This window comes from Erythrolamprus reginae, chromosome 8 (assembly GCF_031021105.1).
Source record: "Erythrolamprus reginae isolate rEryReg1 chromosome 8, rEryReg1.hap1, whole genome shotgun sequence".
Lineage (NCBI taxonomy): Eukaryota > Metazoa > Chordata > Lepidosauria > Squamata > Dipsadidae > Erythrolamprus > Erythrolamprus reginae.
Window position 1 is genome coordinate 39,987,709 of NC_091957.1, and position 13,508 is coordinate 40,001,216.

The 13,508-nt window shown below is 41.7% G+C and overlaps 1 protein-coding gene across 1 annotated transcript in view; it reads left to right on the forward strand.

Annotated features, from left to right (window-relative positions):
* The window catches only part of TENM1 (teneurin transmembrane protein 1), a 572,994-nt gene that overhangs the window by 414,980 nt on the left and 144,506 nt on the right, over positions 1-13,508 (forward strand). The window contains exons 13-14 of the mRNA XM_070759727.1: positions 1,755-1,901; positions 7,076-7,292. Coding sequence (XP_070615828.1) covers positions 1,755-1,901; positions 7,076-7,292 — 364 coding nt within the window. The remainder of the gene's footprint in view (positions 1-1,754; positions 1,902-7,075; positions 7,293-13,508) is intronic.

Sequence of the window (13,508 nt, forward strand, 5' to 3'; positions counted from 1 at the left end):
TCATACAATTTGTATAAAAAATTGTAGCCTCCATGATAGTTAAGAAAATTAGAACCAGTAGAACTTAATAATAATTTAAAAAAAAAACATACTGTAGATCTCAGCTGCCAACATATGAAGACACTGAAAAACAGCAGATAATATAAGCCAAAATTTGTCTGGAGAATGAACATCTGCCTACACAGAAAAGTCATAATTAATGAACACAATAGACAATGTCTGAAGGAAGAAATTCAATTCAGAATAGAGCTGGAAGGGACCTTGGGGGTCTTCTAGTCCAGCCCCCTGCTCAAGCAGGAGACCCTCTGCAATTTCAAGGCAAGACAGAATATCGGACCAGAATATCTCAGGGACCGCCTTCTGCCGCACGAATCCCAGCGACCGATTAGGTCCCACATAGAGTGGGCCTTCTCCCGGTCCCGTCAACTAAACAATGTCGGTTGGCGGGCCCCAGGGAAAGAGCCTTTTCTGTGGCGGCCCCAACTCTCTGGAACCAGCTCCCCCCAGAGATTAGAACTGCCCCTACCCTCCTCGCCTTTCGCAAACCCCTTAAAACCCACCTTTGTCGTCAGGCATGGGGGAACTGAGATATCTCCCCCGGGCCTATACAATTTATGTATGGTATGCTTGTGTGTATGTCTGTTTAATAATGGGGTTTTTTAATATTTTATATTGTAAATTATTAGATTTGTTATAAACTGTTTTTATTGTGCTGTGAGCCGCCCCGAGTCTGCGGAGGGGGGGCGGCATACAAATCTAATAAGTAAGTAAGTAAGTAAGTAAGTAAGTAAGTAAGTAAGTAAGTAAGTAAGAAAGAAAGAAAGAAAGAAAGAAAGAAAGAAAGAAAGAAAGAAAGACAGGGGCTGCCCAGTCTCTCTTTAAAAACCTCCAGTGCTACAGCACCCACAGCTTCTGGTGGCAAGCTGTTCCACTGGTGAATTGTCCCAGGGAGGAAGACAGGAAGTTTCTCCTGTGACTCTCCCTGATGCCTTTCCATCCAGACTTTTCTCTTCCTCATCCTCCTCCCCCAGCAGTCTCCCCTCCCTGAGCCCCCCCCCCCCCCCAACCGCCCCCTGCCCTGGCAATGTTACAGTTTAAGTGCCAGAATCCAGAACAGATTCAGAGACTTTTACCAAGGCATTACTAAAGAAGGAATGTGTGAGAAACTCTTATCTGATTATCACAACCAATCATAATCTTCCTAAAAGGAATTTCTTTGATATAGTGTTAGATGTAATCCATTTTTTCTAGATCTGTAAACCTCCAGGCATTCAATGTGGTATATTCATATCCAGAAAGTTAAATGAAAAGATTAGCTGGATCCCTAATAGAAGAAATGACTTTAAATCCCTTTAAAAAAAAAAAAAGGCTGTAGCAATGTCTGAAGACGCAACCTCAAGAAATCCTTAGATGCCAACACAAATATTTTAGATGATAGACTTAGACCATTTGGGAAAATCGGTTTAAGAGGCATTACATTCATAATGCATAGAATGAAAAGGACACACACAGAGAGAGAAAATCCTGTGAAATATCCTGGATAAATACACAGTGAAATGGTATGACAAATTCCAAAGAGCTTTTGTTTTTCATCGGCGTATAAAATTCATCAACAGCCTTGAAGAATAGTGATCTCTTTTTATCCATAGAGATGACCTGATGCAGTTCTTTAAGCAAAATCCCGTTGCCCTGCTGGTGTATTGTTTTGCAGGAGAGATAATGCACGGTGCTTTCTTTTTGTGGTGTCTTTGCAGATGGATGCCCAGGTCTGTGTTATGGAAATGGAAGGTGTACCCTTGACCAAAATGGATGGCACTGTGTCTGCCAAGTGGGCTGGAGCGGAATGGGCTGCAATGTTGTTATGGAAATGCTTTGTGAAGATAACACCGATAACGATGGAGGTAAGGGGACAGTTATTGCTCGAGAGTGTATATATATGTCATTCTTTGCTTAGAGTCCATTGTAACTGAAACCTGATTAAAGCTTGTTACAAAAATCAAAACCAGAAGCTCGTATATTCAGCCAGAGAGTTAGTTTCATTTCAGCAGAATTCAGAGTGAAGAGAATGCAGAGTGTGGAGAGAGCAACGTGGACCTGAAACCATGCCCAGCCTTAAGCTTAAGTATTCAATTTTGATTCTCTGCACAGACTCAGAAGTGATTAGCTCCCATTGGCTGACTCAGTTGCTATGCCTATTCATTGGCTGACCTTGTTACCATTGGCTCTCCCATGTCATGAATATCTTCACAAACCCAATAAAAGATTCATTCATTGACAAAAACAACACAACAACACGAGCACACAACAGATACAAGCTTAATATTATTATTATTATTATTATTATTATTATTATTATTATTATTATTATTTATTGGATTTGTATGCCGCCCCTTCTCTGCAGACTCTGGGTGGCTAACAACAATGATAAAAACAGCATGTAACAATCCAATTAATAAACAACTAAAAACCCTTATTAACCACTCCAAATTGGACTGTAAAAAATACGACTTTAGTAATCGAGCTGTCGAAGCATGGAACTCATTACCGGACTCCGTAGTATCTTTCCCTAACCCCAACATTTTACCCTTAGACTATCCACAGTTGACCTCTCCAGATTCCTAAGAGGTCAGTAAGGGGCGTGGCATAAGTGCACTAGCGTGCCTCCCGTCCCCTGTCCTATTGTCTCTCCTATAATCTAGTATTCTTCTATTCTATTCTTCTTATACTACTCTCATAATATCTTTCTATTCTCTAGTTGATATATTCTATTCCTAAATTTTCACTTCTATTCTTTCTCTAATGTATTTTATTCGAGTATAACCTCTATAACCTTCATTATATTGTATTGGACAAAATAAATAAATAACCAACTAACCGACTGACTGACTGACTGACTGACTGACTAACTAACTAACTAACTAACTAACTAACTAACTAACTAACTTCCCCATCAGTTCCTTCGATCTTTCTTCCCATCCTTTTTTTTCCATTTCCAGAGTGCATCCTAAAAGGTAACATAAACAGATGCTAAGGAATTAATGAAATGAGCATCTCATGATCTACTCCAGGGATATCTAACCTTGGCAACTTTAAGACCTGTGGATTTCAATTCCCAGAATTCCCCAGCAGCCCTGCTCTACACCTTTTTCTGAGAGACTCGCTACCATATCATTCAATCTCTGAGCTCCCTTCACCTTCTCTATCACAGATGTCGTATTAAAAGGCAGATTTTGTCTGGCTGAAACATCTCTTCAACAGATGCAGCACCATGGAGAGCTCATCCCAGCTTGTGGTGTCCATCTGTGCCAGCTCGGCAAGGCTGAGCAGGACCGGCCTGTGTGATGTGTGACATCCTCGGCAGATGCCGTTTCTCCTCTACCGCTCATGGTTTGCATTAAGATTGCCTCTGTCTCTTCTGCTGGGGGTCTGCCTGTTCCCATTCTTCCTTTCCTAGATGGACTTCGAGATCAGCCAAAGAGCTCCAGGCTTTCTCTTCTGCCCACCTACAGATCAAGAAGTATCAGCAATCAATTGTTAGAGGAGGCTGCGAGGGTGGTTCGCAACTCTCTAATTAAAGCTTTGGGATACAGAATAACAAGGCAGCTTAAACCCAACAGCAGCGTAGGGATAAAACTGCACATGGGCTGTGAGTGAGGGACATGTCACACTCTCTGTCCCTCGCTGGCTGTCTGACATGTCTGTTCCTCCAAGCAGAAGTGGGTTGTGCTTCTCTGGTTTAGGCTGTGCCAAGTAGCTTCCAGGAAAACCTGGTTCCCTGCTCCAGTGCCGCCGATGCGGATGCTGATCTAACTGCAAACTCACAGCCTTCTCCAATCTCCTATTACCAGGGAGATGTTTTATGAATGCAGCCTTAAAAAGAAAGCCAGAAACTCACGCACGCTTAGTTGATTGTCTTCTTGGGCATGTTGGAACATTTCCATCATGAAGATTGTGATATTTATGATAGTCTTTACTTTCAGGAAGCTGTCCTTTGGATTTATTTATTTTTCAAAAACTCGCATTTGTCTTTCAATTGGTGGGTTTAACTTAAAGAGACTGAGCTTGTCAGGTGGAAAGTAAGCATGTAACAGGGTGAGCTCCTGTTCCTTGCTGCAGCTCCTGCCCATCTAGCAGTTCAAAAGGTGTTGTACTTTATGATTCTTGATGAACTTATCTTTTCTTTTATGTACATTGAGAGCATATGCGCCAAAGACCAATTCCTTGTATGTCCAATCACACTTGGCCAATAAAGAATTCTGTTCTGTTCTATTCTCCTCCTCCTCCTCCTCCTCCTCCATTCTATTCCATTCATTCCATTCCATTCTATTCTCCTCCTCCTCCTCCTCCTCCATTCATTCCATTCTATTCCATTCATTCCATTCCATTCTATTCTCCTCCACCACCTCCTCCTCTTCCATTCCATTATGTTCTATTCTATTCTATGTGAATAGATAAATAGGTACCACTTTGGTGGGAAGGCAACAGTGTTCCACCTGCCTTTGACACTTATAGCCATGCTGGCCACATGACCACAGGAAGGGACAATGCTGGCTCCCTCGGTCAAGAAATGGATATGAGCACTTTGTCCTAGAGTTGGACATGACTAGGCAGGGAAACCTTTACTTATCTTCACCTTTTGCAGTCTTTTGCATTATTATTATTATTATTATTATTATTGTTATTTATTAGATTTGTATGCCACCCCTCTCCGAAGACTCGGAGTGTGAAGAATACAGAAATTGAATCTTCTTTCTAAAATTAATTCGGAGGAGCACAGTTCTGATCTTGAGCCACTGTGCTTAACCCCTAGCCTAGACCAAATAATTTGGAGTGTTCAGCCTTTGATCTCATTGTAACGATCTGTGCTTTGGTATTTCACAGATATTCCTTTAAAGTTTCTGTTGATGGTTCTCTTTTCTGCCTTCCTCTCCCAATATGCATTCAATTTTTTCTTGTCTGGGCTCTTGTTTTTCCACTTATTGTCTCACCCTTCATTGTTACCTGCATCCAAGCTGGGATGTATTTTTTTTACTCTTTTGTTTACTGATGATGTTACCTAGTTTGGTGATGAAACGTCTGCAAGAAAAGAACCAAGCTCAGAGGGCACCAGCACCCTTCAGTTATTCTTCTATCTTGAGTCAAGAATTCCCCCATCTTGTAAACCTTTTGCTTTCCTCCCTTTTTCCTTCCATTATTTTACTTGCTCTTCCTTCCCTTGTTTCAAATGAAAAAATAATTTAACAATTAGAACCATTCATACTCTTGTATTCTGTTACTTTCTGGTATGCCTGTCCTACACTACAGACTGACTTTGCAGAACAATCCAACAAATCTTTCCATATGGAAAATGAAATACTACTTTTTTTTCCTTTCCAAAGTCTGCCTCAACCTTCTCTTTCTTCCTACAAATCTTTTTTTTCCTTCTTGCATTTCCATTCTTCAAACTGAAAGCCGATGGTCAAATCTACTGTTCCATGCACAAGCCTCATTTTTCTTTCTCTATCATATGCATCTCTATCATATGCATGGAATAATTTTGAAAATACGGCTATTGCAAAATGTGGCTCGCACTTTCTCAAAAGCTCTCTTCCCTTGGCACAGATACAGAATATAATATAAAATAACAGAGTTGGAAGGGACCTTAGAGGTCATCTTGTCCAACCGCCTGCTCAAACAGGAGATCCTAAACCATTCCAGATAACTGTCCAGTCTCTTCTTAAAAGCCTCTAGTGATAAAGCACCCACAACTTCTGGTCCAAGGCCTTAATGAAGATTTGATTTGATCTGAATTGAATTAGCATGTAACTGAAAAACATTTAATTTTGTAAAAATAAGGTTAGGACTCAGCATGTTGTATTAATATAGCCAGTGTGAGTCATACCATGCATTTTGTGTTCTACAAAAAATAATAGCAATAGCACTTAGAGTTTGTAAAGAGCTTTACAGCCTTTTCTAAACTGTTTACAGAGTTAGCATCTTGCTCCCAACAATCCGGGTCCTCATTTTACTGACCTCAGAAGGATGGAAGGCTGAGTCAACCTTGAGCATGGTGGGATTTGAACTGCAGAGAGCCAGCAGTCAGCAGAAGTAGCCTGCAGTACTGGCTCTAACCACTGCACCACCACAGCTCATAATGGTTCTAGTCTACCACTAAGATTACCACCTATGGATCTGATTACAGGGTAGTATGCACTTAACTATAGCTTATTCATACAATACTTCTTGCAAGATGGGGAAAGTCCATATCTTGTAGTTAAGAATGTCTAGAAAATTTGAAGAGGATGAGAAGCAATTGCTGTAGATGGGGAGGTCAAGAGGATGTGTGGCGCAGAATGACTTTATGTCATCCTACTAGTTTTAATTTAATTTGACGTATTTGTCAGAATAACGTCAAAGGAAAAAGCAGCTTCAGTGAGATTCTCATAGGTGGAGCATTTATTTATTTATTTATTCATTCATTCATTCATTCATTCAATCAATCAATCAATTTTTATGCTGCCCTTCTCCTTAGACTCAGGGCGGCTTACAACAGGTTAGCAATAGAACTTCTTAACAGAGCCAGGCTATTGCCCCCACAATCCGGGTCCTCATTTTACCCACCTCGGAAGAATGGAAGGCTGAGTCAACCTTGAGCCGGTGATGAGATTTGAACCGCTGACCTTCAGATCTACAGTCAGCTTCAGTGGCCTGCAGTACAGCACTCTATCTGCTGCGCCACCCCGGCATAGTTGTTCTTATACTTATTTAACAATGAAATAGTCAAAGGTTGAATGTAAACAAGTTGATTTAGACCCCAAGAGCTCATCCTTATTATGCGCCCTTTTCCAATAACTCTCATTACTAAGGGGAAGTCCTGCCTTCGAGCAATGGTTTTAGATGTGATGCAGAAGTTTAGAAAGTTGTTCATGTCCAGCTTGAATCTCTTCCTTAAACTCTATCCAGACACACAAGCTTGCCGTTTTTTGCACACTTATCGTTTGGTTAACAATTTTCTGGGTGTTGCCTTTCTGAGCATTTGACCAATTTTTAATCTCTTCTGCAGCTCCTCTCTGAGTTTTTTTCCCCCCTTTTGCAGATGGCTTGACAGACTGCGTTGATCCTGATTGCTGTCAGCAGAGTAATTGCTTCTCCAGCCCGCTCTGCCAAGGATCTCCTGATCCTCTGGATCTCATTCAGCAAAGCCAACCTCCTTTCTTGCAGCACTCACCAAGGCTCTTTTATGATCGAATCAAGTTTCTGATTGGGAAGGAGAGCACGCATGTCATTCAAAGCAACGTTTTATTTGAAAGCAGGTAAGTCTCCCTCCATTATTCCCTCCCTCTTATATCACTCTGACAATTAGCCATTTTTTCCTGGTTTCTTAAATGGTAAAGTTGACGAGGAGGTCCCTGCACAGCCTGTTTTCAGCCTCCCCTGCCACTTGCAGCATTCTGCCAGCCCAAATAGGGCCATTTTGGCTGGCAGAGGAACCATGTCCTTTGATATTTCCAAGCTGCCCCTGCAGACCAGATTTAAGCCCTCCATGGGCCACATCTTGCCCATGGACCTTCATTTTGACACCCCTGGTCTATGGATATTCTCAATCATCCAGGTCATGGTTGCCCCAAAGGTGCTTTTCCAAAGGCACATGGACTTTCTTGGTTTCTTTTCTTTGAAAATATTTCACTTCGCATCCAGGAAGCTTCTTCAGTTCTGACCGAATGGTGGGGAATAGAAGCCATTTACATGCCTTGCAGTCATATGCATGAGCCGCAGTGGCGCAGTGGTTAGAATGCAGTACTGCAGGCCTACTTCTGCTGATCCCCGGCTGCCAGGTTGACCCAGTCTTTCATCCATCCTAGGTGGATAAAATGAGGACCCAGATTGTTGGGGGCAAGAGGCTGACTCTGTAAACCACCTAGAGAGGGCTGTAAAGCACTGTGAAGCTGTATATGTGTAAGTGCTATTGCTACTGCCCTCCCTCCCTCCCACCCTTCTTTCTGTCCTTCCTTCCTTCCTTCCTTCCTTCCTTCCTTCCTTCCTTCCTTCCTTCCCTCCCAGTGGTTATAATGCAGTTTTGCAGGATAATTCAAAGGATTGCCAGCCATTTGACCCTGACCAGCTTAAGGTTTATTCAGCCTTACATTCTTCCAAAGTTGATAAAATGAGGACCCAGATTGTTTGGGGACAAGATGCTGACTCTGCAAACTGCTTAGAGAGGGTTGTAAAAGCACTGTGAAGCAGTACATAAGTCTAAGTACTATTGCTATTGCTATCTGGGCATTGTCCAGAATATGGACAGAGCGGACCACTGGTTTGACCATCTAGCAAAGGCCTCAAAGAGACTATCTATGTTAAAATTGAACAACCTTCTCTCAACAAAAGGGGAGGGATAGGACTACTATCAGGTTCCTACTGGAATGGTGTGTGTGCGGGACGCCGCACTGGTAGCGGAAATGGAGCTATGCACCAGGTAACTATGCGCAGGTGGGCAGGCATGTTGGAGTGAGATTTGGCTTCTGCGCATGTGCAGAAAGCAAAACCCCATGAAAGGACATGCACATGCGAGAGATTTCAGCAATTTTTGGCAATTTTTTGCTTCCACTTTGCGTATACGCGGAAGCAAAAAAAACCACTGAAATTTCACACACCCACATGTCTTCTCGCAAGATCTGCTTCCTGCACATGTGCAGAAGACAAATCTCATTTTGACACGTGCACACCTACACTGGTCGCCCAGAGCTGTTCGCGCATCAGCACCAGTAGTGGCAGTAAGTTGGAACCCCCGACTGGATATGACATCAGGAGGTTTCTCACCTATTACATGACCTTGAGAATATAGACACAGTGGTACCTCTACCTAAAACGCCTCTACTTAAGAAGTTTTCTAGATAACAACTGGGTGTTTAAGATTTTTTTGCCTCTTCTTAAGAACCATTTTGTATTTAAGAACCCGAGCTCGGAAAAATTTCTCTGGAAATTTGAGAGCGGCACAAAGGCCCAGCCAGTTTCCTGCCATTCCCCCTTTAATCTCAGCCATCTTGGGCTTTTCTGGGCTGCCAGAGGAGCCTTTCGGTGGCGCTTAAGGAGGCTTTCGCAGCCCAGAGCGAACAAAGTATTTTCCTTTCTCTGGGCACTTGGATAATAAACCTCTGCCAGCGCCCAGAGAAAAGAAACTCTCCCTTCGCTCTGGGTAGCGACTCTCCTCCTCCTCTTCTTCCTCCTCCTCCTCCCACCCAAATTCCGAGCTTTTATTTCTTTCCTAATGGGTTTGCACGCATTATTTGCTTTTGCATTGATTCCTATGGGAAAAATTCCTTCTACTTACAAACTTTTCTACTTAAGAACCTGGTCACGGAACGAATTAAGTTCTTAAGTAGAGGTACCACTGTAATGCCCCAAGTCACCCCAGAGAGCTGAATATAAATCCTTCTATTCCCCACCATTCAGTCAGAACTGAAAAAGCTTCTTGGATGAGAAGCAAAATGTTTTCAATGAAAAGAAAAACACCCAAGGAAGTCTGGTTGCCATTTGTGAAAGCATCTTTGGTTACAGTTGATCATGATTTGATGTCCATACTGCTTCCACTCTACTGGCCTTACGAAAAGCCGTCAAGACCCTGCTTTGCCGGCAGGCATGGGTGATGTGAATCTTAACATCTGGCACAGCTGAGTCATGTTTGATTGATATGTATGTTGTTTGATAGATTGGACATGGGTTTTTATAGGAGGGTTTATAGTTTTAGTATATGGGTTTATAATAGGGTTTTAATAGTTTATTATTAATATTTCACTTCTTTGTATTATTGTATTATATTTGTATTATTGTAAGCCGTCCTGAGTCCTACGGGATTGGGCGGCATATAAGTCAAATAAATAAATAAATTTGAAATACTACAAGAATGGTGGAAGGTCTTAAGCATAAAACGTATCAGGAAAGACTTAATGAACTCAATCTGTATAGTCTGGAGGACAGAAGGAAAAGGGGGGACATGATCGAAACATTTAAATATGTTAAAGGGTTAAATAAGGTTCAGGAGGGAAGTGTTTTTAATAGGAAAGTGAACACAAGAACAAGGGGACACAATCTGAAGTTAGTTGGTGGAAAGATCAGAAGCAACATGAGAAAATATTATTTTACTGAAAGAGTAGTAGATCCTTGGTTGGTAAATCCACAGTAACTGAATTTAAACATGCCTGGGATAAACATATATCCATTGTAAGATAAAATACAGGAAATAGTATAAGGGCAGACTAGATGGACCATGAGGTCTTTTTCTGCCATCAATCTTCTATGTTTCTATGTTTGTTTCGGTGTTTTTCCCCCTTTGTGCTGTTGGCTCAAGGAGTTTCCACATATCTGCCAGATGGAGAAAAAATGTTTTGACATCATTATGTCTCTTCATCTGTTTCACTTTCTTCCATGGTGTGGATGTGTAGGAACTGTTCAAATCAAATCTAGTTCAGTGCCCTAATGTGGAACTTTGGTCATTACTTGACCCAGATTGCTGGAATGGTAACCTCATCCAATTTGTTGCCTGGACTTATAGCAAGATTGGTGGGGGGAGTATTTTCTCCCCTAACACTGGAAAAATATAAATGCCTGTTCTTGTTTCTTTGCTTTGGTTTTTCCAATTCATTGGGTTTCAGAGAATGTGGAGTGGAGTGGAGGTGGAATGGAATGGAATGGAACAGAACGGAACAGAATAGAATAGAATAGGAATAAAGAAGAATAGAGTAGAGCAGAGCAGAATAGAGTAGAACAGAACAGATCAAACCCACAGCCCACGAGCTGCATGGGTCATGTGCTGGCCACGCCCATGGCTGGTTTAGCGAAGGGAGGAAAGGTCCTGATATGTCACATGATGCCACCGTGATGACACATGTTTGACACCTCTGAAATAGAATATAAAAGAGAAGAGGGAAGGGAAGAGGAGGAGAGGGAAGAGAGGAGAGGATAGTAGAGGAGAAGAGAGCAGAAAAAAGGAGAGAATAAAGAATAGAATAGAATAGAATAGAATAGAATAGCAGTGTTTCAAACCAAATGTGGTATTTTATGTTCTTTAAAATTTGAAGTTCTCTCAACTTTGAAGTTATATGTAGCCCTAAAACATGTGGTTATAATCCTTCGCATCACTTAGATTGTTAATATACCTTTTAATTAGTCTTTCTTCTACTTCTCCACCTAGTGATATATAAATGACAAGTATTGTTTGGTGCAACTTCCATGAATATACTACTTCATACTTTCTCAAATCATGATAAAACCCCTGTTTTATGTGCACACATAAAATTATAATGTTGAATAACTTATTCAAGGTAATATTCGCAAGAGAAAATGAACAAATATCATTAAAGCTCTTACCTTGAGTTTATCTATCTGGAATTGTTAATGCAATAAATTATATGTTTTTAAGCAAAATGGTCTTATGATAATTTCCCTGCTAGAAGTGCACTTCATAGATTAATATCTCTTATTTTGATAGCTGATGAATGCTGGAAATGCATTTGATATCAAACAATGAGCAAGACACTTTGAAGGCCACACAATAGACACGGGGTGGGTAGATGGGTGGAGGAATGCATTAATAAAATCAATGTGTTACTACTAATAAATGAATAGACATAAGCAAATAAATAGCGTGATTTGGCCAACACTAAATCACGTCATTTACCAGGATTCCCACAAACCTGAATTTTCTATTTGTGTTACAATCTACTCTGGAATGTGTTGAGAAGCTCTGTCTATGATATGAGGTCTTACTTCAGATAGTCCATCGTAGTTTATTTTAAATGTTTGTACTGTACTAGCACAATCTGTATAAGACTCATATCTCCATCATTTTCAAATATATATATTTTTTTTTTCATGAAAAAGTCAAAACTTTGTAAGCTTGAGGGGAAAATTAGAGGGAATCTAACATCATTATACATAATTATATTGTGGCGACCAGTTGAGACTCTAGAAAGATGCTGCGACTGTAGAAAGAGAACAAAGAAGAGTAATAAAGATGATTAAGGGACCGCCTTCTGCTACACGAATCCCAGCGGCCAGTTAGGTCCCACAGAGTGGGCCTTCTCTGGGTCCCGTCAACTAAACAATGTCGTTTGGCAGGACCCAGGGGAAGAGCCTTCTCTGTGGCGGCCCCGGCCCTTTGGAACCAACTCCCCCCAGAGATTAGAATTGCCCCCACCCTCCTCGCCTTTCATAAACTTCTTAAAACCCACCTCTGCCATCAGGCATGGGGGAACTGAGATATTCTTTCCCCCTAGGCCTTTACAATGTACGCATGGTATGTCTGTATATATGTTTGATTTTTATAATAATGGGTTTTTTAGTTATTTTAGTATTGGATTGGATTGTTACATGTTGTTTTTAGGATTGTTGTTAGCCGCCCCGAGTCTACGGAGAGGGGCGGCATACAAATCCAATAAATAAATAAATAAATCACTTGGGGCTACCATTGAAGAGTGTTCGGAAACTTCAAATCGTCCAAAATGCAGCCGCACGGGCAGGTTTGGGCCTTCCAAGACATGCCCATATCTCATCATCACTCCGCAGACTGCATTCCCTGCCGATCTGTTTCCGGATACAATTCAAAGTGTTGGTTATGACCTATAAAGCTCTACATGGCATAGGACCAGATTACCTCTGAGACCGCCTTCTGCCGCACGAATCCCAGCGTCCGGTTAGGTCCCACAGAGTTGGTCTCCTCAGGGTTATTCCTTTGTAATATTTGAAGGTGACAGCAAGGGAGTCTTCTGTTCTCTCCCCTGGATTGCACTGCCGATATGCAGGTCTATTTATTTAGCATCATTTGATAACGCATTTAATAATAATAATTAATAATAATTTATTAGACTTGTACGCTGACCCTCTCCGAAGGGGCACTGATAGGCCACTTGTAGGAGCTGGTAGGCGAGTTGGCTGAATTTCATTGCCTGACACAGCTTTTCTCTACCTCTTTGGGATCTCTGAAATTTATTTATTGATTGATTGATTGATTGATTGATTGATTGGATTTGTATGCCTCTCCAGAGACTCGGGGCAGCTAACAGCGACAATAAAACAGTGTACAACAGTAATTTGGTATTGATGATTAAAAATCTATTAATATAAAAACAAAACATATATACATACATACCATGCATAGAATTATAAAGCCCTAGGGGGAAAGAGGATCTCAATTCCCCCATGCCTGGCGGCAGAGGTGGGTTTTAAGTTGTTTACGAAAGGCAAGGAGAGTGGGGGCAGTTCTAATCTCTGGGGGGAGTTGGTTCCAGAGGGCCGGGGCCACCACAGAGAAGGCTCTTCCCCTGGGTCCCGCCAGGCGACATTGCTTAGTTGACGGGACCCGGAAAAGATCCACTCTGTGGGACCTAACTGGTCGCTGGGATTCGTGCAGCAGAAGGCGGTCCCTGAGGTAATCTGGTTCCGTTGCCATGAAGGGCTTTATAGGTCATAACCAACACTTTGAATTGTGACCAGAAACTGATCGGCAACCAATGCAGACTGCGGAGTGTTGGTGT